Below are 25,759 nucleotides of genomic sequence, written 5' to 3'. Positions count from 1 at the left end.
CTGAGTTTTTGAACAACCATATCAGACTGTTATTCTTCAAAGCAGTGTATCTTTATATTTAATATGAGCTTTTAAGTCATGGCTTTTTAAAAGTCATATATAGGTACAAATGGTGTCTTCCATTGGACTTGGTATTACTTGCGTTTCTCAAAATGAACACCCGACGAATACAGATGACAATTGGATCTGCCACATCCCTGTTGGTATGAGGCAAACTCTACCATCAGTGTGGACTGGAGGACATCACTAGGACTTTGTTCAGTATAGTCAGTTGTCAGGCATCAAACGGTGTATAAGATCACGATGTTGAGATGGTTTTTCACTACCTTATTGACTCGACAAAGCTCTAAAGAGAGGCAGCTATAGAAAAGCCACTGTGAGACAGAGCAGGAAAATAAACAAATAAAGAGATTTCTCATCAGACCAAGTCTTTTCTTTCAAGAGGCCTTTGTCTCTCTCATGTCAAATGCGACAAAAGCTATTAGCCCACGAAATGGCTTGCCTTTGTTTTAGTAGTGCATTCTGTCATTTAGTGCTATGAAAAGACATGGAGCAAGGCACTATACTTCTTTGTGAAGATTTAATTAATGGTAATAATGTAGTCACGATAAACAAATGTCTCATCTGTCACTATGAAAGTAATTTCTATAAAATCAATGTTATTTTTGTAACAGTTCTATAATCCACATTCTAATTAGGCTTAAGCAGCTAGCTTGTCAGTAGGAAAAAAAAAGCCTCTCCCGTGGGCGTTTGCCATTCTTTTCATGAAAGAACATTAAAATGTAGGCTAAGGATTTGACACCATTTCTCTTTCTGGCATGAACAGAAGCTAATCCAAGTGAAGAGCACACTTCTTTTGCTGACCGCTTGTCATACATTTCCTCACATTTTTCATTTGAAGAATTGGTCGGTCTTTTAGAGAAGTAAGAAGTGTGTATTTTCAAATCCAAGACATCCCCCATGACATTGCTTCACTTCCCTAACAGTGGCATGGCTTTGTATCAGGCGAGATTTGGAGTTTCCACAGCAGTAGTGATGATTAATTGTGTGTGTAGTGAGCCCAGTGTTGGGAAGTCACTCAGCCTTTTTTTTTAATAAATCCCAGCAGGACACTCAGAAGATCTTTATCCTTGTTTGATCTTCATCATAGTTTCAAGTTTCCCTGTGCCTCCTTACACTAAGACCTCTAATTCTATTCATGAAAAGTGTCACTCTTTTAGTGTTTTACTCTTTAGTGGTTTTAGTTTTAATTTTGTAACCACTGAATGAGAAAACCTTACTTTATGATATACGCTGATAGCTGAAGATGTACTGTAGTATACACTTAAATACAAAAACATTTGTCATTTGTCATTTACATGGTCACTAGAGATCCATGTTGTAGTGCAATAAATGAATCATATTTCTGCATCCTCTCACTACTGAAAGCAGTAACTTAGTTCACCACCACAAGTTTAACTTCAAAAAATGGTTAAATCAATTTAACAATCGATTTAATGGGCATCATTTAAAGAGTACGGTCAGATCTGCTCTATGTGAAAAGTGCCTTGAGATTACTTTTGTGGTGATTTGGCGCTATATAAATAAAGTTTGATTGATTTATTAATATATGAGTAGAAATCATTGACTATATATAAATATAGATGACAGATCTCAACTTTTTACTGTTATGCAAAAGTGAAGCCAAAATATATACTTTCCAAGAACGGCCATCTTGCTTCTGTGACGTCATTTGGAGCCAGAGTCTGCACAATTAGGCGGCCAGATGACGACCCACGGGACACACCCTCTTCATTTGAAGGCTTGAGATATTTTCTATTTCTTCTTTAATGGTTTTCCAAAACCCCTGAATTACTGGGCAATCCCAAAAGACGTGTGTGATCACCTATCTTTCCACAATGCCTCCAACATAAAGTAACCAAGGGTTCCTTAATATATAAAGAGATAACAAAAGGAGTGTTGAATCATCTAATTTTTAGTTTCCAATCAAATTCTTTCCATAATTGACTTCCCTTTATTCCCTTATTGCTACAAGCACATATGTCTTCCCATACACTATCTTCAATTTTTCTTTGATGTTCCAAGTATTTTGGGAAATATCAGCTGTGAGCCTTCTATATATATATATGAGAAACATGCCTTTTAGTTGGAAAACCTTTTTCTGCTATAGTAATAAAGTATTCTTTTATTTTATTTGGGTTTTTGCAGACTGCCTCTCTTTATGGCTTGTGATATAGTGTCGTGTTTGGAGGTATTTTTACAGAACCTATGGTGAAAGCGTGAATTGTTCCTGGATTTGATATCTGTTCCGTCAAATAGTTGGTTAATTGTGATAAGACCCCTGTCTGCCCATCTTTGAAATCCACTGTCCCATACAGAAGGAGGAAACTCTAGATTGCCTAAAATCGGCATGGCTGATCAAGATGTTTTGGCTTCACTTTTGCGGAGATGTCATGACGTCAATATTTATATACAGTTAGTGGTAGAAAATATTTGTACTTTGCGCACAAAATAAGTGCACACAAATTACCGTTGAATTCATGACACAACCATGGTGTCAACCACTGAAAAGGTTGTAAACTGTTGTTCTGTTGTAACTAAAGCACTCTGCCACCTTTGTAATGAAGCTGTTGAGTTAACAGCTGCCTCTCTGTATAGACAACGTTGTTCCTCTACCTTACTACCCTTCAGCAAAAAGCAACCGCAGACAAGAGGCCCCACTCTGCTAGCAAATCTGTTCCTGGTTCGAGCCTGATTACATTTCTTCACAATCAGTGCAGTGAGGTAGGGAGTCCTCTTAATATGGAGTACCTGTGTACCCACAGGGTTAAAAGCCTGTCTCATTCTCTAAAGGTGTCAAAACCAGGAGCAGGCCTGCAGTCATGTCACTACACTGACTGGTTGGAAAGAGTTGAGTCGATCCTGTCTGCTGTTTATGAGCCCACCAAAGATTCTGAAATGCTTTTTGTTTTAAAAGTTGACCTTCATCTGAGTTTTTTTTGGTGTGGTTTTTTTAGTTTATTTATTAGTAGATTTTTTTTTTTCTAATGTAAAAGCACAAAGCACTTTCTGCATGTTGAACACTAAATCCAAGATGTGTTTGTGTGCTTTTGTGTCCAAGAACATAGCAATTGTTTTTCTTCTCCCCAAAACGCAAATAAGATACTGTAAGTGGAATAAAGGACTGATTGTTCGGTCTCAAACTCTCTAGCGAATAATAGTCTGTTATTGTAACACTTTCATTTTAGCAAATCCTGAGGATATGTTCTTATTTGTTCTGACCTTGGTGGTATTTTTTTTTACCTCACTTTCATTTTGCTCAGAATTGCTGAGATAATAAAGATAGTACAATAGATTCAATATAAGATGTTGTTTTTTTTAGATAATTTTCATCAGTTCACAAATGCAGTTGTAGTGATGGGGAGTTTTTGTATTTTGCAGTTAAGCTGAATTATATTTATATGTACAGAGTTGTATGTTTCTGTGGGCCATCAGTACTGCCACTCCTTCAAATTAAGAGCATTCTAGTGAACCAAAACATGGCCTTCATTGTGAAATATGCTTCTGTTCACAAAAAATTGAACTTTACAAGCAGATATGGACATATTGGTATTTTTTGACAGTGAATTAGATAGTATTTCAGAAAGAAATGTTTCTTTGGGCTATTCGTGTACAGATTTGAGTATTGTCTCTATGCTAGCAGAGAAGTGATCCCTTTATTGCACAGCTTGGACTGTAAGTCTGAATTAATATGTTGTTAAAGGGGTAATGACTGTCCCACTAAAGATACCTGTGGCATTGGTACACACTCATGGTTTAGCCTTGAACATCATCCATTGAAGTCCCCACTGCAACACTAGAAACGATTCATTTTCTCGCTCACAGTAATCATTATTTCTTTTATCCACTATGACAGATAATGGCAATTGCGTTTAACCAAGGGATGTCAGTGGAGATGGTGACTTTGTCTTCAGTATCAACAACCTCGTCCCCAATCACAATCTTAGAAGAAAACATACAGATCTTTTTTTATGTAGTTACATTTTTAAGAAAGTGTGTGTCTTGTGTGACATATAGCTACACTTGCGTTAACGCACAATAATAAATCCTCCAGGGGGACAAAATATTGAGTCTGAGTCACTACAAAAATGTATTACCAATTCCTTGGTCAAGTCTTTCTGGGATTTATTATATTAGTGTTAAAACGGTGTGTAAAGTTAAATGTATATATCCCACTATTTTTACCTCAAATAATTTATCTGTTAGCTAACTTTTTTGTTGTAGTACCGTAACATAACCGCATTACAGAATGTTGTTCACAATGGCGAACTCATAAAATAACGCAATAGCAAATAGTGCGCAGAACCTCTGTATTTGCTGGCTCACCTGCATCATCATACCTGAAGCAATCAAACGCCCTTTTTCCCCCCCTTTTTTTTCATGCGAGTCCTATATCCCGTCAGGTGCTCGTCACCTTTCTGAGCTCTGCTGCCTGTTCTACCAGCTGCCTGTACCATGACTGACTGCCCTCTGGTGGCACTTGTTGTGTAGTACAACACACCAGGTTAATATAACTTCTCTTTTTCAGTTTAATGGGAAGAGGTTGTGTGTATGTTTTCTTGACAGTACTGACAAACATGCCTTTGGGATTTTTAAGCACCATTGTATTCCTTAACACTGTGATACCGATCAAGTCCGTGTAGGTTTATTGCCAGTGTTTTATACTTCAGAAACCTTATCTGAAACTACAAGGAGGTATCTCTTTGCCACAACTTGGCAAGAGAACACTAAACAGACTAACTTTGGAAGAAAAACCACTTGATGAAACTAACTCAGAGTGCTGAAGCCTCACAGTAGCTTTGACTGGACTTCGGAATACTTTCTTGCACAGGCGTTGGACTGTGGTTACAAAGGTATGACTTTGCAGTCACTATGAGTATGAGGAATGATTGCAGTGACCAGCTGTTCATTACATATGGTGTGAAGTTGTTTGTATCAAAAAAAGACTTGGAAAAAACAATCTATGTAATGACTGAGCAGGGCCTCTACACTATCAGATGATCTGGTCTCTCCTTACTACACTTTGGCATTATAGTTTTTTTTCTATCCAGCCACCGAAGGCACGGAGACGACGGTAAATCAGTGATCCCGACCAACGCAGTAGTTAGAGGTTTGTTTACAGCACTGTGGCTGACTGTTTCTATTTTGGGCCAGGACAGAATTTGATATTACTGTACAGCCCAGCAACCCACAGTAGTCAATAGAAACATGACAGCGACAACATAGAAACAAAGACTGTAGATTGATTATATTAGCGATTTTATCCTGTTGGTTTATTGATTCACTGTTGCATGTTTTTGGCTGTGTATGGGTGTGTGTGGGAGGGGGTTAAGGTGGGATGTGTGTCTGTGTGTGTGAGGGCTGGTTTTAGGTTTGAGGCAATTAGCATTCCCATGTCCAGAGGGGCTGTGGGAATCCCTTGAAGTAGAGGCTAAGACGTGAATGTGAGGCTGCACATCACAGCAGCCACTGCTTTGTAGCGCTCATTTATTGTCAGAATGATGATGCGCCCCCATCTCCATCCTAGCTCCGAAAACCCCCCCCACCACCCCCACCCCCGCTCTTTCCCCGCTGGTCCCCCCCTCCTCTTTCAGCTGGGAAATTGAATTGTGTTGGAATGCTCTGTGCCTCTTTTCTCTGGCACTTGAATGGGCTCTTTAGTATTTCACACCAAGGTGTCCTTCAGGGTGCGAGGTCAGGCTACCAAAACAGCTTCTAGTGGCGGATTAGGACCAATTAACATCTTTGTACACAAAGGGCTCTGGCAGCTGAACAGGCTGCAGGGTGACCCACACTGTCGTTGCATGCCAAGCCAGGGGACCGCTGCACTTGAGCTGAAGTAGCAAAAGAGGGGTGGAGAAAGTTTTCCAAACCTAATGAGAAATGTTGCTACTTCACACCTCCTGAACGTATAGCCCATTGAGTCATCGTTATCTTGTGAAATGAGAGAGCAAACCACATCTTTTAAAAAAAAATCATTGCAGTTGTACATAAGAGGGGACCACTACCCTGAACTGCCCTGGTTGTTTTTTTTGTTTTTTATCATGATGGGGTTCTATATGGGGGGAAGTGGAGCTACTTATTCAAAAATTAAATACACTTCAGACTTAGTGCCACCAATTGGCTAATACATTTGCTTAAAGGGATCAACCTTAAAACACTTAAAACACTATTAGGGATGTTTTTCTCATTTCTTAAGCTAGTGGGCCACAATTAAATGGTACATTGTATAGACAAAAGTATGCAGACAATTTTTTCATGGTTTGAATTAAGCCCCTTGGTTCCAGTTAAGGGCAATCTTAAATGAGTACTCCATCAATTTATCATTGGCACTCCTAGAACTTTGCTGCCTTGATAGACAGTTTTTAAAAAAGTATAAAAGTGGCCTTTTTTAAATTTCACACATTCTTCTTCCTTCTAAACTTGGCACTTAAAATTCCCACAATGCAACTTGACCGCTGACTGTTAGATACGATATGAAATATGAAGAAATTCACACACATTTAATTAAAGATTTCTTTAATCAGAATACAACGTACAGTACTGTAATGTACAACATACATACAGACACTGATATATCTGTGATGAGTTGATATCAGCTGATGGACTGGTCTAGCTATAGTTTCAGCATGACAATACCCTGCACACAAATCCAGCTCCAAAGAAATGCTTTACCCAGTTTGGTGTGGAAGAACATCACAGCCCTGACCTCAACCCCATCCAACACTTTTGGGATGAACTGGAACACCAGATATGAGCCAGACCTCATCACCAAACATCAGTGTTGAACCTCACTAATGCTCTTGTGGCTGAGCCAGATTAAAATGTCTGCTGGAAAACTTGAATTCCGAATAGTTCTACATTGAAATAGCACATTGGAAATTCCATATTACATGAGTTGAGATTTATAATTTCATTGTTAATGAGTTGGGAAAATTGAGGAATTTACAACATTTTGAGGGCACTTCTATTCCAAAATATGTAGATGGTTCCTTTAATTCTTTTCCCTTTACATCCTCACCCATAGAGTAAATAATCACTGAGTATTTTCTGTCTTGCTGTTATGGTTGTCACATATATCTTGATGGTCACAGTGAATAGAGAAAAAGCAAAGAAGCAAATTCTTAAAATTACATTTATCCCCTCCCATCACTGTTACTAAATATCTACCATTAAGATGCAGTAGACTTATGGATTTCTAAGAGGTTCCTGTATAATTATGTAGTCCAATTTTCCCCGCATCATTATTATTATCACCCTTCAGTAAATAGCCATATGTATCTCTTTTGAGACCTGCGGGCAATTTGTAGGCTAAGTGTAGCTATTAAATCCTTTTATAAACATGGCCAACATGGCCAGTCTGCCATTTGTGCGGAGAAAAGGACTGGACATTAAAAAAAACATAATGTTGTGAAAATTTGATGGAATTTTCATAAAAGCATGTTTTTTTTTAAAGCAAAGGGCATGCTTGGGTATGGGAAGCTGTCTGTCAGTCATTATAATGATAATAATCTTTAATAATTCTTGGCGAAGTTTTGAAGCAGCGGTCTGATCCTCAACCATGAACGACTGTATGGTTTATGTTTGTGTGGATCCAAAGTAAATGTTCTATTACACACGTACATTTTTATGCTATGTAAGGTTCTGACTTCTATCTGGTTTGGTTATGTTGTTAACATGGATCAGCATTTGTGCCAATCATCTTATTTTAACACATTTACTTATTAAGTGACTTCAGTAGTTAATAGTGGACATTTTAGAGAAATCTAATGTTGATAAGATTTATTGTCTTTTGCTTTTTGGACAAGTGCAGCTAAAGCCTACACATGGGAACATCTGTCTGTAGCTGAGCCCACTGCCACAGCAGCTACAACCAGTCTGTGGTGGTGAAGTCGTGGTAAATTTCAGTTGGTTTCACTTAGCAGTTCAACAGCCAAGATGCCACCTAAACACTCTAAAGTGTGTCTACACTACACGCCTGTTACACCAGATAAAAGACAGAGCACTAAATAAGGAATGGGTATTGAATAAAGTACTCAATTGTTATCAGTATCACTATAAGTGTACTTGGATTGGTACTGGTATCATATTTTTTAAACGATACCCAGCCCTAATTGGCGTAAACAGTTTTCTATCATGTCCTCAGGGAAGTGTATACAGCAGGTTCCACTGACTGCAGCTCATTCCAAATTTAGCCGAGTCAGCAGATGTCTTACCATGCAACGATTGTGCGACTTGTCTGAGGAACGTGCACAGGCGTTATTATTGTGGCTGACCCGTGCGTGAGCTGTCATGTCGGCCGCAGCTCACCTGGTGGTGGTGCGCCTTGGGGCCGCTATACATGAGAAACCTCCAATGGTGGTTCATCCAAGCCGGGACAAACAGCCCGAGCAGAGTGAGAACTGATGAATGAGCACATAGAGTTAACACATAATTAGAATAGTTATAATTACAGTTATCTCTCAACTCAAACATGCCAAGACATGATTGGAAATGCAACTACATTTATAACCTTTTTTGACTCAAAAAAATGTTAGAAGTTTACACTTCATATTACTGAGACCACTTCAGGTGAACATTTAATATCCAGGAATGGCTTAACTTTTTCCAGATTCCCTTGAACATATCATAGTCTGTGCTGCTTCTTATTTATCAGCCCACATACACATCAATGTGTCTGTGGTCATATCTGTACATTATGACATTACAATAATTGACTGCATTCCAACCACAGTTCATTCAGAGCAGTGGCATGCAATAACGGCCCGTGGGCCAAATTCGGCCCTGCAGCAAAAGTATTTGGCCCTCCGGCCCATCATTGGACCTAATTGCTGATCCCTGATTTAGAATATGTAACTATATTATTAACACATGAACAACACATCAGTTGTGGCGCTCATTCATAACATCAATAACACTATAACATTCTGACTCTTAACTGCAGTGAAATGAGTGCAGTTACAATAGTTGGCACATGATCAGAAGGAATTTTCTTCCTTCTGATCGAAAGATCGAAGTAGATCGTCTTTGATGCAGATTTGTTCAGATCATTTTAATAAAGCAGCATACATCATGTGCAGCATAAACACAATTATTAAACCGTGTTCTTGCTCAATAATATGAATCCTGGCTCTCATTGGCAGTTGAGGAAAGCAAAGGTTATCTATAAACTGCATACACACACACACACACGCACACACACACACACACACACACACACACACACACACACACACACACACACACACACACACACACACACACACGCGCGCGCGCGCTGCTGAACAAGGTCGCAAACGGCGCAATGTGTGGGTGAACTTGAGTCATTCATCAGGAGCTGGGCCCTGAGACAGGAACTGAGATAAAGGAGGTTTAGAGTAAAATTCATTTATTTTGGAGAGGAAAATACCATTTTTTTTAATTGTATTTATTTATTTATTTTCTGTATCTGTGATGCCCTTGGTTTTTATCATCACACTTGAGCCATCTTTTCTCTTGCTCTCTCTCAACACTCTCTGCCCAACCCTCCCACCACCTCCCACTCTTCCCTCAACACACACGCGCACACAGACACACACACGCACACACAGACACACACATAGACACACACAGACACACACAGCCTGTCTGGCTAATAGAGGGTGAAATGCAGGTGTGTGTGTGTGTGTGTGTGTGTGTGTGGGAAATGGCTGCAATACTGTAGCGCATTGACAGGTTATTTTGTTGGCCTCTGCCTAATTAGTGGCATAGTGGATGCACCCCGCTAAGCTTTAGTGCTTTATGTTCGTACCAGTCCGCTCTAATTTCCTCGCGCCTTTGATATCGGCCCCCGAGATTGACGGTTTGCACATAAAGAGGAACACCAGACCATGATAGAAAAACCCGGTGGAAACAATGGCGCCACCTTCAGTACCCCCCCCCGCCCCTCCTTTTCTCCCACCACGTCTTTGCATTTTACCCCCCCCAGGTCGGCAGATGTGCAGAGGGTCGGGTTTGCAAGTGGATTCCTCGTAACGTAAATCTGCTTTCCATGTTAGTAGAGAGACAGCGTCCAGACTGACGGTCACCAGCCAGTTATTACACCAGTAACCTATTAGAAGCTGTTTGTATATGTATTATTCCTCTCAGAGCATCAGTAATATTAATGATTATCTGTATAGACATATATCATGTACTGCACTAGTATTGGGCCAAGCAGAGGAAGGTCTGTTCCGCTTCCTGCTATAAAGGAGGCATGTGATGGAATGCACAACAGAACATATTTATGTTAAAATATTGCATTTATTATGTAGGTTATATTGTTTTGATTACTTAGATATATGTAGATATATATGTGTGTGTGTAAGTGTTCAGTATGTTGTATAGTGTATATCTGCTCGTCTTGGCTGCTGTTGCCAATAGACCTGTCACTATAACTACTTTTGTTGGACGATACATCGTCTCAGAAATAAACGTGATAAACGGTATTGTCATTTGAAGATCATTTTATAGCACTGATATAATGATAATATAATAGCATGATAATGATTGGAGAGTGGGTGCTACACTTGTGTGAGAACGAATAAGAACAATTTGAGTAAAAACCATTAAAATGTAGAACAATGCAAGAATAGACAGACCATATTTAATTCAAGAAAAATTAAAACTCAATTAAAATCGGGACAGGTTCTCTGATAAAATGATGTTTTAAAGAGTACGGTTGCCCTTAGATGACTTTTGTTGTGATTTGGCGCTATATAAAGATTGATTGATTGATTGATTGATTGATTGATTGATTGATTGATTGATTGAAGAAGGGGCTTATGAGAGAAACTGATTGTAGTCATTGAGATATTTTACAGTAAGAATGAACTGTCTGGTGTCAAACTGTTTCTACACTAACACAAACGTAGTTATTTCTTGTTAGTTACAGGCTGACATACACACAAACACTGATCTGATATAAGCAACTCCATTGTCTTGGATGATGTTGCTAAATATGCATCCGTTGGTAGAAACATGAATAATAGGGCCTTTAAGGTGCTACTGACCCTCAGGGTGCATCTATGGAAAATGATGAGTTAACCTGTCGTAAATCTTCCCTTTAGGCAGACAGGAGAAAGTGATTTTCCTTAAATGGTTTAGTTTTTACTTTTTTTTTTTTCTTCATTATTTATCATATTTTAAATTAATTTATGTCATTATTAATTATTATTTATTTTCCTTACATTTTTTAGTTAATTTAAAAAAAAATGATTTATGTTATAAACTATAAATATGTTAGTTTTTTGGTTCATTATTAATTATATTATTTTTTCCAATTAATTAATTAATTAATTATTAATCCATTTTTAAATTTGTTTCAATTGTTTAAAATGTTTACATTTTTAATTATTTATCCTCAATTATTTTCCTTAAATATTTATTTTTATTTTTTATTTTTAGTTTATTATATCCTGGTCTGTGTATTGTTTTGGGTGTGTTTGTTAAGAAGTTTGTCAGTACTTGCGCATGTACAGTGCACTAACCAATAAACTCTCTCTAACTCTACATGATGTGATAAGATGAGGGAGCTTTAAGCAGATTTCTTTTTCATCTCATTTATTATTATGATAAGAATGAGGATCATCTGAAGGTCAGGGAAATGGCAGCACACTCACATTTCAATGATGCATTTGATGTGTCGTCCTTATCGAGCTCTTGTATGTTCTTTTGACACAACTTGCTACGGTTATTATGGTTTAATGTAGGGGGAAGGCCACAGGCTATTTCCACTAACCTTCATCAATGATGACCCTCATTTAGTAGTCTGTTATTGCGAGGCTCAGAGCTCACCTCTTGCCTGTGTTATTGTACCTGCCGTGCGTGAACGAGGGAATTTCATGCATTTTCCCCCTGACATTTGCCTGCCGTTGACATTTGGGGCTGAAAGTGCATGAAAGCTGTTTAAATCTCACAGTGAAAGGTCAGCTTGTGATTATTAACACTGTTGCCTGTGAGGATGCTGACTTATTCCCTTGTTGATTGGTGGCTTTCAGCTGAACAAGAGAAATGGGAATGTCGTCAGTATTGCTTGTGGTATTTGACTGTCCTGTGGCCTGAATGAACTAACTATGTAACTCTCCTCTCTTTCAGCTTACTCCACTGTGTCAGGTGTGAATGGACCTCTGGTGATTCTTGATAATGTGAAGGTGAGACTTCTAGAAGTTCTATTTCTACTGATATGTGTTTAACATCAGAGTTTTAAATGAAGACTCAACAAAAATATACAATAAATGTTATCAGGAGATATTTCATGTCTCTTGTATTACTACTATAGATTTCTGGCACCTGTGTAATAACACTGTGTGAAATCTCTCTCAACTAGTTCCCCAGATATGCCGAGATCGTTCACCTGACCCTGCCCGACGGCACCAAGAGGAGCGGGCAGGTTCTGGAGGTGATTGGAAGCAAAGCGGTCGTCCAGGTAAGAAACACAATCCGTAACATCTAGTCATGTAGTCTGTAATGTGACAGATTGAACATATGTCAAGATCATTGTTGTAAGAGTCGTAAAAAAAAAAATACTGAACCCCAAATTGCTCCTGATGGCTGCACCATCATGTGAGTCTGCATTAGAAACATTGTAAAGCACCTTGGATAAAGAGCAGTATATCCCTCCTGATAAGCAGGTTGGCACCTTGCATGGCATCCTCTGCCATCAGTGTATGAGTGTGTGTGTATGGATGAATGTTAGAATGTGTTGAAATGGGTTTCGAGTGGTCTAGACTAGAAAAGCTCTATGTAAGTGCAGTCCATTTCCCACTTCCATCACACATGTTTGAACGCAGGCATCAGAACACAGAGACTTGACATGCAGTCATAGGAATTTAGTGTGGGGTTGCTGGACTGTGCTTTAGCTGGCAGGAGGCTGTGAAGTCTCAAAATTGTAGCTAGAGTGTACATCACAAAAAAACATCAGAAATAAGGTGAAGTATTTATTAAAAAAAATCACACAAACAAACACTCCAAACCTGCCATCTGTAGCTCTTCACAACACTTTGGCTGCTGCTTCTTTGTACCAATCCTCTCATGCTATATTTAAAACTGATCCCCAAAAAAAGAACTGGAAAATGTTGATATGTGGACCAAAGAGGAAACACGGTGAACATACTGTCATATACTCATCAGCAGCAGTGGAAAAACCAAACAATAGAATACAGTTGGCAGGTTAAGAGTTGGCAAAAAAAAGAAGGTCCACTGATGAAAATCATTAGATGTGTTCGCAAGCTCAAAAATAAGCTTGTGAGCAGGTTGTGACCCCCCCATAACCCTCCAACTCAAAATTGACCCAGTCTGTTTTTGACTGTTTATTAAGAATAAGCTTTCAATTCTGTGTCATACCTTTTTAACCCACTTCATTCCTACCTATTACCACAGGTTTAACACATATTAGGCCAGATGCAAGGAATTTACGAGTGTGCCACGTCGGATTCACCAAACACTCGTATCACCAGGAAACAGTCGTAAATGAGCTTCGTAAACATGATGAATCCCACCTGTTCTAAATGAACGCGCGTTCCCGAGAAAAGTAAATTAGCATGAATGACGCCTCAAAAATACCATATAAGGTCAGACGACCGGCAGGTTGTGGAGAAGCTCCATTCATGATAATGGCACTAAAGACTAAGAATAAGAACTTTACGAGCTCTCAGACTGAGGTCCCGCTCTCAGAAATAGATCAACAGAAACACATATTATTATTGAGTGTGTAAGTGGTGGAATTAAAGGTCCTGAGAAAGACAAAGAATGAGGAAAAATGACCTGTTCTTTTAACGTTGTCTCGGCTGTTATGCCCACCGTCACAGAAATAAAAAAGAAATGATTTGACATGGAATTAGATGCCAAAAAAAATCACCAACATTTCTCTAAAATACTGACAATATAATATTTGCTCAGTCTGTATACCAAATTTGGTAGTCAGCATACAGTGATAAAAAGAAAATCCAAGTCAGCTGACTCTGAACTGACTTCTATTCTATTGCTATACTTCATCTTTGAGTTAAAAAAGAAGAAATTACGCAATATGTTAGCTAATTTTAAGATCAGAGGAAAATTAGATGATTTGTTGATGGATTATCACAGACTGGTATATGTCAAAGTTTAGTCAGGATACTGTTTTGAAACCATTTCAAATGTCTTAATGGCGGCACATAATCACACCTGTCAAAATTGACCCGAGGCCAACAGGAGGGGTTAAGATTTATTTATTTATTTATGTATGTTGGTCAAACTATAATTTTTTTAGGTCAATAATTAATCTCTAGTTTACCTCTCTAACCTACTGAGAGAACAGCTGTCATGTTTTTATATCTCTGTCCTGTTGTGTGTGTGTGTGTGTTCAGGTGTTTGAGGGGACATCAGGCATCGATGCCAAAAAGACAGCCTGCGAGTTCACTGGTGATATTCTGCGTACCCCGGTGTCAGAGGACATGCTGGGTAAGATGGTCATAACTTCACATTGCATGTTTTGTTCACATTGTATTATAACAGAATAAGGGTAAGGGGTTAGGGTTAGTCCTCCCTCTCATCCTTCTATCTCTGTATTAAAAAGATAAAATATTTCAAATCATTTTGTATTATTCATGTATTTGTCTTCATTATGCTTCATTTACTTACATGTTTAATGGTGAAAGCAGAACAGAACTGAATCAAACCTTTGTGCTCGCCTTTATCTGAATGTTGTTGAACGTCTCAATCAGTGTGATTATCTCAGCACAGCACAAGGTTACGTGTGTTTGAACAGCAGCAGAAAGTAAACCTGCTTTTGTTTTTGAAGTATCATTAATCACATCCACGAATTTATAATTACTTGTACTTGTTACTTGTAGAGCCATCAGAGCCACTCTTATCCGTTTAGAGTCTGACACAGAACAGAATAGACGAGATGTGGGTGGAAGTGTCATCTAATGAATTTCATTTTATTGGTGTTTCTTTTTTTTCTTTTTTTTTTTTTTTAGCAATTATCTTTGAAATTGGTTTCCAGATACATCAAAATGTTTGTTATTTATCAGATGACAGACTTGATTTCTGCTCGGCTGAAAGGAGAAAATATTTCCTCATTTTACAGGACGCGTGTTCAACGGCTCCGGCAAACCCATCGACCGTGGACCCACCGTTCTGGCTGAGGACTACCTGGACATCATGGGTACCACTCACAATACTTTGTCTTCTTCTTCTTTTATGGGATTTTTATCTAATTCTAAAGACACAGCTTCATCAAAAATGCTGATAGCACTCAAAACTTATACAAAACAATGTGTCTGTAACACTGAGTTTAATCAATCAATCATCAAAATGTATATAGCACCAAATCACAACACAATCATCACAAGTCATCTCAAGGCATTTTACACATAGAGCAGGTCTAGACTGTACTCTTTAATTTAATTTAATTTAAAGAGACCCAACATTCCCACATGAGCAGCACTTAGCAGTAAGGTAGTAAGGAAAACCCTTTAACAGGAAGAAACTTCAAGTAGAACTGTATTCTATGTGAGCGATCATCTGCCTCGACTGGTTGGGTTGAAAGAGAAAGAGGGAGAGAAGAAGGAGAGGCACAGTAACAACAACATTTAAAATAAGTCATATTTTAAAATAAAAATTGTACTGTATTTTATTCAGGCAATGTTTGTGTATGACATTTAATATTTGAGAACTGTGGCTTTGTAGATGAAAAGACCTACATGACATGTATATATATTTTTTAATATACATTTGCTATCCGTACCGAAACCAGAGTATCAGCTTTCCTTTCATTAGACATTATAAACCACTTACAAGTGGTAGTTTTGAGATTACATGCAGATCTCTTCCTACCTTCAGGCCAGCTATAGGACAATGGACTCAGGCTGTGTCTGAAATTACTCTTTTGTTCACTCCATCACTGCTCCCTGTATAATAAACACTGCATAGTTCACTTAGTAGTGAGTGGGATTGTCAGCAGAAAGTAGTGTTCATGTCATGGACACTACTTTCTTTTTTGTTCCATGGTGGAATATTTGAGGGTAAAATATAGTGGATATATTTACACACACAAATAAAATGGTGGAGGGTAAATGTTATATACACATAACAAAAAACTTACATCATGCTGCCATCATTAAATGTACAATTCATGTTAGGACTCCATCCATAATCAAGATCAAACATGTTATCAGTGCCTGAAAGAATCACAAAAGAATGTAACAGATTCCTCAAAATATAATAAACATCTTCTCATTTTTATTATATATTATATATTATTGAGAGAGATACAACATAACATGGTAAGGCATGTACAAAATTTTGTAGGCCAGACAAAAAAAAATACAACATTTTAGCAAATACATTTTAATTCTAAAAAGCAACGTTATATTAAAAACTGACTGACCCTTGACTGACTTTGAATTCACGTACTTGAGGAGTAGTCTCAGTACAGTTGTGCTTCAACCACTCTGTTTTGTAATCACAACCTCCAAAGTTGAATGCCAGGCCTTTCCTTTGTTCACCGTCATACACTGTAATGATGGTACTGCATTTCCGTGGCTTGGTAATTTCAGAAAGAATGGGGAAGGTTTTCTTTTTGCTATTTTTATTTCCCGTGGACTCCTGAATCTCTGAACTGGTCCCAGACCTCTGAATCACTGCCCTTGTCCCTGATTTGTCCATCCTCTCAAAAAGGTCTGATGTTGTGTCAGACGGTTAGAGAAACGTTCAGCCAATCAGATGCAGGTTCCAAATATAACCAAACATTTGTTGCTAGGGTTAAGAACTATCTGTCTGTAGATTGCTAGCTACCTCACTACACCTATTCCACGAAAAAACAGTAACAGAAACAACTCTTAAATCAGCATATTTCTTCCATCATCATAAAAAAAATTAACTACTCCTCGAAATCTTTACTACGAATAGCCAGATGCGTCACTCACTACTGATTGGTTGGAACAAAATAACTCCCCGCCACCACCAGAAATTGGCTACCATGAACACAATATCAGGCTAAATGAATGTAGTGAAATGAAGTGGCAATTTAGTCTGTTATTATCAGGCTGTTTAATCTCTGGCTTACATCCCACCACAACAGCCAGCTACAACAGAGCTTCACGGAATGTGAATTGGCATTTGTTTGTTGTTTACTCACAAATAAAGGATGGAAAAAAAAAAAAAAAAGGCTGCAGAGCTCCGGGGGTGAACTTTAGGCTTATGTTTGGAGGGCAGCAATTTGTTCACTTTGTCTAGAAAAGAGTAGTTATAAACAAAAGGCTGGAAACAAGTCAGACATATAGCTGCCAATTATAATGATGTTCTGTTTATTAATTGGGATGAGTGATTGGATGATTGGTCTAACAGCTCAACATAAGGAAAATATGGGTTATAGGATTATTAAATATAGGTTATAATATATGACGTAGACGTGATATAGATGACCGCTCTACCTCCTGAACCACAGCCACCCTGTACATTTTACCATATATGACCTCAGAAATTACACTTGAGTGCCATCAACCCCTCTCCCAACCACAATTAAACATTATAAGCGCCATAAACACAGAGTATAGTGTTGCTGACGCTGTGTTACTGTGTGCTCCAGGTCAACCCATCAACCCTCAATGCCGTATCTACCCCGAGGAGATGATCCAGACCGGCATCTCAGCCATCGATGGCATGAACAGTATCGCCAGAGGACAGAAGATCCCTATTTTTTCTGCTGCTGGGCTGCCCCACAACGAGGTGAGACCACCAATCCAGAGTTTATGTCATCTGAAACAGAAAAGTAACAATAACTACACCCAATTTTAAGTATGTTGAATGCAAGGACATGGCTCTCAGACATGACCAAACGCCAAAGCAGAACAAATAGAAATGAACGCAGCAAGAAGTGTAGTAGTTTTTCTTTCAAAAATAATGGTTCAAATTTGATATTCCAACTCAATACATGAGTGGTACTGAATAGTTCTGGGAAATACAACAATGACCGTGGTTACCTCAGTGTATTTGATTGGTAAATTATTCAGCTGTGGGTATTTTGAGCCATCACGTCAACACACCTCCAGCTCAGCCACAATGGAATTTAGTGGTAGGAAATATTTCAGCTTGAATTTCAGCAGTTAAAACACATTTTGCAGCACTATTCAGAAATGTTCCGTTTAGCTAAGCAGTAATTCATCACATAGAGGAGGCAGAGAAGGATGTTTCTTCACAGACTCCTCTAAGTGTAATACAGTCATACAACATTTTGCATTTTGAGTATGGGTAAGTAGAGAGTCCCTCTGGACTTCATGTAGGAAATCATGCTTTAGATATGTAGGCTGGGCAGGATTAAACAAATAATGTAATGCAAAACAGTAAATTGCTGCTGTTCTTCACAAAATAACTCCTGCAATAAATAATAATATGTCTCATTTGCCTAAATGCAATTTAAATATAATCCTTCAAAATTTTCTCCGTATATGGGTCAATGACGTATAAGGATTTTCAACAACTCAATTTTAGAATAAAAAAACAAGCATATCTAATGCAGTAGTTCAAACATTCAGAATGTTGTGTACCTGACAATTCATATTACAATTTGAAAGTGATTTTAGTGGGTTTTTTCTAGATTAATTGGCACTGGCCTGAAAAAAAAGTCATTTGGTGCGACCATGATTCATCTTGAAATGTCTTATATAAATAAAAGACCATCATTTACAAAGATTTTAAAAAAATGCAAATACTTTGTTTCCAAACACTTTATATTACTGAAAACTTGTAAAAAAAGATGTGAAGCGTGTTAAGTAAATTAATTTATTTCAAGATGAATCGTGGTGGCACCACATGACTCTTTTTAAGGCCAGTGCCAATTAATCTTGAAAAACCCACTAAAATCACTTAATTTCAAATGTATAATATGGAGCTTCAGGTACACAACATTCTGAATGTTTGAACTACTGCATTAGATATGCTTGTTTTTATTATTCTACAATTGAGTTGTTCTAAATCCTTATACGTCATTGACCCATATATGTGTTCACTTATAGCAAATTGGCAATCTTGACAAGTTATGGGACAAGAACCTCTGTGCTAAAATTAATAATGTATCCTCTGTATGATTAAAAGTGTTTTCTGCTTAGAATGTCAAAATAGATATTTTTGTTTTGTCAGCGGTGATGTGAAGATGGAAATGTTTAACTTTGATGAGTCAGGTCATTCATGTGTGTGCCATTTCAGTGTCACATGACAACAGTTTAAGTTCTGCTTCCTTTTTCAAGTTTTTTTTTTTCTTTCAGCGTCACAATGGAAATTCATGACTCAGTTGTCCCACATTGATGTTAGACAAGTCTCCCCCATACTGGAATATCTGTCATATACTGTATAAAAGCAGTTGAGGTGAAGTAAAACATGTGGCATAAGATCATTAAGTGTTTTGGAGATTGTTAATTCATGACTGTCACACGTTATTGAGAAAAATGTTAACAAAAAAAATTCCCTAGCAGGAAAAAAAAACCCTGCATTTAATGTCTACTTATGGTATTGGTACTTCAAGCATAAAGGAAGCAAGATGTTAACCAAACTCATTGTGCTTGTAAAGCATTCACTGAGTGCTGGCTTTTGCTCCAGTGTCTGTTTTAATCTATGTGACAGACATCTGTGCAGCACACACAGCTTTATTGTGGCTGAGTGGAAATTGAACTAACTAGATCAGGTCATACTGAAAGAAGGAGACTGATCTGTTATTTTTAAGCTAGATGGAGGTTTTTGTCACAATATGCAAGCTTAAGTAGGACAGCTTTGGAAATTGTCCCAAGGCAAAACAAATTAAAATGAAATTAAGAAAAAAAAATGGCCACAAAGAAAACCATTGGCTGTTCTTGATGCTCTTCAACTAAAAAATAATTTAGAAACCAGTGTTGACCCCTGTATTCTTCTCTTCACTCCTACAGTCCTTCACACATCAGTGCTCAGGGACAAAATGTAATGCTGTTGCTAACAGTGTTGTACTTCTCTGTGTATTTTGGGAGATCAGATTTCAGCTTGATGGCTAGATCGTAGGGTAGGGCTGGGCATTGGTACTCAATACCTTTCAAAGGTATTGACCAAAATAAATCAATGCCAAGTAGTATGGAAAATACCTGCAATCCATCCTTTTTGTACCCAGAGCTAAAAAAAATATGAGTTAGCACGCTTAGCAGTTCAGCAGCCAAGATGCCACCTAAATACTCTAAAGTGTATCTACACTACACGCCTGTTACACTGGATAAAAGACAGAGCACTAAATGTGTAATGGGTATTGAAAGAAGTACTCAATTGGTATCAGTATAACTTAAAGGGTACTTGGATTGGTACTGGTATCATACTTTTTAAATGATACTCAGCCCTACTAGATAGACTACTTATAATCCATAGCTCTCCTATTTTAAGCCACAGCCTTCTTGATGCTGTCTTTGTCACATCAGTGGTACTGTAGATGGCTGTCATCTTCCTTTCTCCCTTGACGCCCAAATGACTGAAGGCTCTAGTCATAAAATGGACTGCGAGTTCTCTATCCAATCTCCACTGTGTGACACCTCACCCTCCATCCAGTCTGCTGACAATTGCTGACCAGGCCTGTGTGCTTGGAGAGCTTCCTTCCAAAGGCCTATCCCATGGGACTGTCAACTCCAGCAGCATAGCTTGCTTGGTGGATTCAGACACAAGGACAATGTGTGCTTGTAAAGGGTAGTGGTTGCAATGTGGTTGGAGAACTTCAGCTGGTCCACCAACAGTTATAGTCCCTTGCAGAGGTCAGGATGTTCTTTTGGCAAGTTGTGGCTGCTCCTCAGCCATGACAAAAGCAATGGTCTGCTTGGAGGGTCAGGACCACTTTGCCCACTCAACTCACTATACTCATGGTGTCAGTGATGGTCTCCATGAGTGTTATTGCTCTCTGAGTGCCTTTCAGCAGCTGAGGATGTGCTGTAAGGTTCAACACTTGTGACTCTGCTTTTCCCCATATGTGCAGATTTGATGGGCTTTGAAGTTCATCTTACACTGCCTGGATGAGAAATTTTAAGCCAGACTTGTCCACAGAGTTCAGCCAGCAATCTAACTCTGTGCAGGTTGACTGGATGGATACTGTGTCCCTTGGAGAACTGTAAGAAATCTTGCTTAAGGTCTTGGCTGGCTTCTGATGATTAGATGACTGTGAACCAGAATTTATCCTCCACCTTATTTTTCCTCAGCACCATGGATCACCATGGAGCACCATTGATTTAGCTAGTCTGAAATGCGCTCGGGCCACCGGCAGCCTGGAACTGATTATGTGTTGTATGATGTCACTACTGAAATTACATCATTTTGACACAGGGAATAAGACTATATTCAATTGGATTGATTCTGAATCATCACCATAAGTTGATTTGCAAATACAAGTAGAAATCAGAGATGTAAAAATGATTTAAATTCAGAGTTTCTGTTGAGTTCACACTACATGATTGTGACCCTGATTTTCCACTCGCGGACAGTTTTGGGAGATGGACAATAAAAAACCCAGATCGGGGGGAAATCACCATTCTCTTTGCACTTGCAAATCAGTGCCGAAGCTTGAATTTTCTAATCCATTCTCTCATCCATGTTCTTTTCTCTTTCTTCCATACGCACAAACAAATTGGATTGCTCGTTTCTTGCGGACATCCATTTGTGGAAGTGGATGGTATCTCGTCATGTCCTATGTCACTTCTCATGTGTGTCTTTGTGACAAAACATAATTCGGAGACCAGACAGACTCGTTCGGGGTTCCTCCTGGCGAAAGATCCTTTATGCAGATCAGTCATGTAGTGCAAACCACATCTTCAAGATTCCTGATTACAAGACAGAAAGTGGTGCAGTGTGAACATTACAGCGACTTGACATTTTTCAAAGTCCTGCAGTGTGTCAGTGGCATAAAGAGCCAGATATTTTTCTCGGGAGTTTGCGAGCGGAGCTAAAAGAAGAGTTTGAGGTGACTGTCTTTGCAGCTTTATCTTATCAGTACCTCCAAGTGAAGATAAACATTTGGAAAACTGACATATTTCTGCTAAAATGTTTATCTAGGAGAGAAGCTGACTGACTTAACTTAAACTGTTATCTAGTGGAAAAATAACTGAACTGTCATAGCATCGGTGTCTTCAGTCAGTTATTGTATTATGAGCATAAATACAGCTGTCATCCTCCATCCGATCCTCACTTTGAAAGCGCATGATCAAAAGGGTCCCACAGTAGAATCAGCCAAACAAACACAGCGTGAGCAGTTTGCCTAATAATGACCCGCTTGTCGTGCCTTCGGGATGGTGTGAAATTTTGGCTCGTTGTTTCATTAAGCACATGTCACGGAGGTCATTCATGTGGCGGTTTCCTCTATGGGCCAGGTGCCTTGTCTCAGGGTGCATGGAGAGGTCAGGCCAGATGAACACACAGGCCATTACATTAAGTGATAAGCATGAAATTCCTCTTTGAGTCCACAAATTCATGGTGACTTATGCACATAAACACTGAGACAGTTAATTGCTTATTGAAAAACTTGTCATTTAATATCCTTGAAATTGTTAATCAGTTAATTGATTGATCATTGCAGCTCTAGGAGTAAAAAGTACTTTTATTTTGCTGCACACACAACACTTATAACAACAAAATGTTTACTTTTAAACCTAAAAGAAAGGTTGATCTGGAGTTTAGACTGCTTCAGTAGAGGTGGACAACTTGTTAAAGCTTCCATTTTGCAGGAACATATTCTCAAGCTGCAGGCAGAGCATTACGACTCTGCTTTGGAGTGTATATAGTAGAAATGTTGTTACTTAAAATGTTTTTAGTTTGAGACTTTTCTTTAACCCTTCCTGTGTCTTTTTCTTTCCTCTCAGATTGCTGCTCAGATCTGTCGGCAGGCCGGCCTGGTGCAGAAGTCCAAGGATGTGATGGACTACAGCTCTGAGAACTTTGCCATCGTCTTTGCCGCCATGGGAGTAAGCAAGCAAACCACAGCATTCACACCAGGGTTATTATAGTTGACTAAAACTAAAACTAGCAGGGAAAAATAATTTAACTGAAAGAAAAAGAAAAATGATGAAGAAAAAACGAAAACTAAATAAAAACTACAATGAACAATGCAAAACTAAATAAAACTAAACTGAACAGTTCGACTTCTTAAGATATCAGGCTTGTTCCAGTAGGTGGCAGCGTAACGGATGCCGACTACTGCATAACGCACAAGAAGAAGATTCTTAAAGGGCAATTTATGATTTTCTAGAAAGAAGTTGTTCCGGGCAGAAAACATCACAGCCCAATATGGGAATATTTTGACTCCGACCTCACAGTAGATAAAAGTAAAACAGTAAAGGAAACATTTGTGCGATACAGCTAAAAGGGAAAAATCCATAGACTGTATATAAGAAATGGACGTAACATCCGTGACTTCACCCATTGGTTTGTGGACTGCTGCTCGGAAGCCAATAGTATCGGATCTGAGCAGCGCCATCTTGAAAATTTCAGGTGCATGCTGGGAAAAATAAAAACACGGATTCTACTTATATGGGCATCAGGAGGAGCATGAGGCGCCCTCCTGAACCTGTGAACCAATCAATCTGTCAATAACGACGTAGCCACGGCCTAATGCATACCCTGCTTTATCGTCACATATAAAATCAGGGAGGCCAAAATGTCCCAAATGAACATCATACTGCATTGAAGAAGGCTTTAAACTAGCGATTGAGACCATAAACACATTTTGAAAACGTTTACTGAGGTTAGAAATCAAGTGAGAAGTTGGTGAATTCTCCATTGACTTGTATAGAGACGGAAGTCCTTTTGACACCAAAACGGTCGCCCCCTGGTGGCCTTTTAATAGAATGCAGTTTTAAGTTACTTCCGCGTTGGCCTCATTTCAGAGGACCGGAACTCCCCGCCTGGAAAAATCTCACTAATGTGAAAGTCACAATCAGACAGCTACACCTAAAACACAGCAAACCTTACCTCAGTGTCATACATCATTTCATCCTTTTCAACACAAATCAAGGCTTTCCTTCTAATACCTGAAAAACTAAGACTAAAACTATATAAAAATGTAACTAAAACCAGTCAATTCCTCAAAATAAAAATTTAACTAAAACTACTTAATCATTTGTTAAACTAAAACTAAACTGAAATTAAAAAAATAAATAAACAAACTGAAAAAATAAATAAAAACTAATGAACATTTCAAAACTATAATAACTCTGGCACACACATGTTCAAACCTCTATTTTTTTCCCCTTCTTCCACCCCTCCCATCTGGGATGCTAATCCCCCTCTTAACCCTGACGTGACACCCCGTCCCCCTCTCTCTCCCGCCCCGCTTTCTGTCTTTTATTCACCAGGTGATTTAACCTTTAAGTCCCTCTTGTTACTTCTGCACCTCTGAGCATATCCTCCTGCCATGTAGACAGGTTACTAATTCAACAGACCCTTAACACTGTCAGCCCTGCGGTATCAAATTCTCTCTCCTCAGCTGCTCCTCCCGTCTGCTGTAATGCCCCGATTGTGACAGGTTGACCTCTGCTAAACACTCACATACACACACATACACACACACACACACACACACTTGCTTCACTTGCTAAACGCTAATCCTTCCCTCCTCCACTTCTCTATCAATTTACATCCTATTGTGGTCAGTTTTGCAGGAGAGTTTGTCAAAGCAGTGTTAAGAGGGATTTATACAAGTCAACACATGGAAATGAATGTTTTAAAAGGCCAAATGCAAAGACGCTGTGCTGTCATTGACAGCAATGCATCTGTTTAATGGTGAAAAAAGATTGTAAACCACAGCATAAGTATAATGTTTTGTGCAGCATTGCAGAGGTCTTATTCATCCAAGATGCAAAGAGAATGAAATTACGAGAAAAGCTCTTTCAAAAACACATAAAATACATTGAAATAGATATATAACTAATAAATAATTTAAATAATCTATTTCTGGACATGTATGAAGTGTGGAGAATGTAAAACTGAGTCTTACTCCTGAAATCAAAAGTCCATGTTTGAGTTTTAGTCACACTGTTTTTAGTAAGCATTTAACTCATCTATTCAGACTTGAAACGTGCCAATTAGTGTATATATTTTGAGAAGATGCCAACCAGGGCTGACTCTAATGATTAGTTTCATTATCAGTTTATCTACTGGTTATTTTCTAGATTCACCAAGTTATTGTTTTGTTTATAAAAACGTCAAAAAAATGTCTGATATAATTTCATAGAGCACAAGGTGACATCTTCAAATGACAAGCAGACCGTAATCCAATGACATTCAGATAGATAGGGGAAATTCAGGTGTCCAGTAGCCCATACATACCCATACATAAATAAATAAGAAAATATATACAAAAACCTTAACTTTAAAAACGGAGGTAAAAGCAGATTAAAAAAGCAACCTTAAAACTAAATATGTAAGAAAATACTGATGTGAGATGAAGGAAAGCGTCAAATCCTCACATCTAAGAAGTTGTTAATCAAATAATAATTACTTGATTTTCATTGATTAAGTAATCTACTCTGTCACTGCAGCTCAAATACCATCAGAGGAAATACTCGAAAATAAATGAAAAGTTTTACTAACCATTTAAAGTGTTCATCACCCAAAGCTGTAGAGATTCTGTTCAAATGTTTTTTCCAAATTCCATTTTAGTCTTTTCTTTTTGTCAGTGATATTATGTAGAGATGTAGACACTATTTTAGTC

At 38.4% G+C, this 25,759-nt stretch overlaps 1 protein-coding gene across 1 annotated transcript in view; it reads left to right on the top strand.

The window, feature by feature from the left end:
- atp6v1ba (ATPase, H+ transporting, lysosomal, V1 subunit B, member a) overlaps nucleotides 1-25,759 on the top strand; it is a 45,464-nt gene that overhangs the window by 8,409 nt on the left and 11,296 nt on the right. Inside the window, exons 2-7 of the mRNA XM_062430350.1 lie at nucleotides 12,175-12,230; nucleotides 12,407-12,505; nucleotides 14,424-14,517; nucleotides 15,149-15,226; nucleotides 17,651-17,790; nucleotides 22,911-23,012. Of these exons, the coding sequence (XP_062286334.1) occupies nucleotides 12,175-12,230; nucleotides 12,407-12,505; nucleotides 14,424-14,517; nucleotides 15,149-15,226; nucleotides 17,651-17,790; nucleotides 22,911-23,012 (569 nt within the window). The remainder of the gene's footprint in view (nucleotides 1-12,174; nucleotides 12,231-12,406; nucleotides 12,506-14,423; nucleotides 14,518-15,148; nucleotides 15,227-17,650; nucleotides 17,791-22,910; nucleotides 23,013-25,759) is intronic.

The sequence above is a fragment of the Scomber scombrus genome, chromosome 12 (genome assembly GCF_963691925.1).
Source record: "Scomber scombrus chromosome 12, fScoSco1.1, whole genome shotgun sequence".
Taxonomy (NCBI): Eukaryota; Metazoa; Chordata; class Actinopteri; order Scombriformes; family Scombridae; genus Scomber; species Scomber scombrus.
The sequence above is the reverse complement of the archived record's forward strand: the minus strand, read 5'-3'. Positions and strand labels throughout refer to the sequence as shown.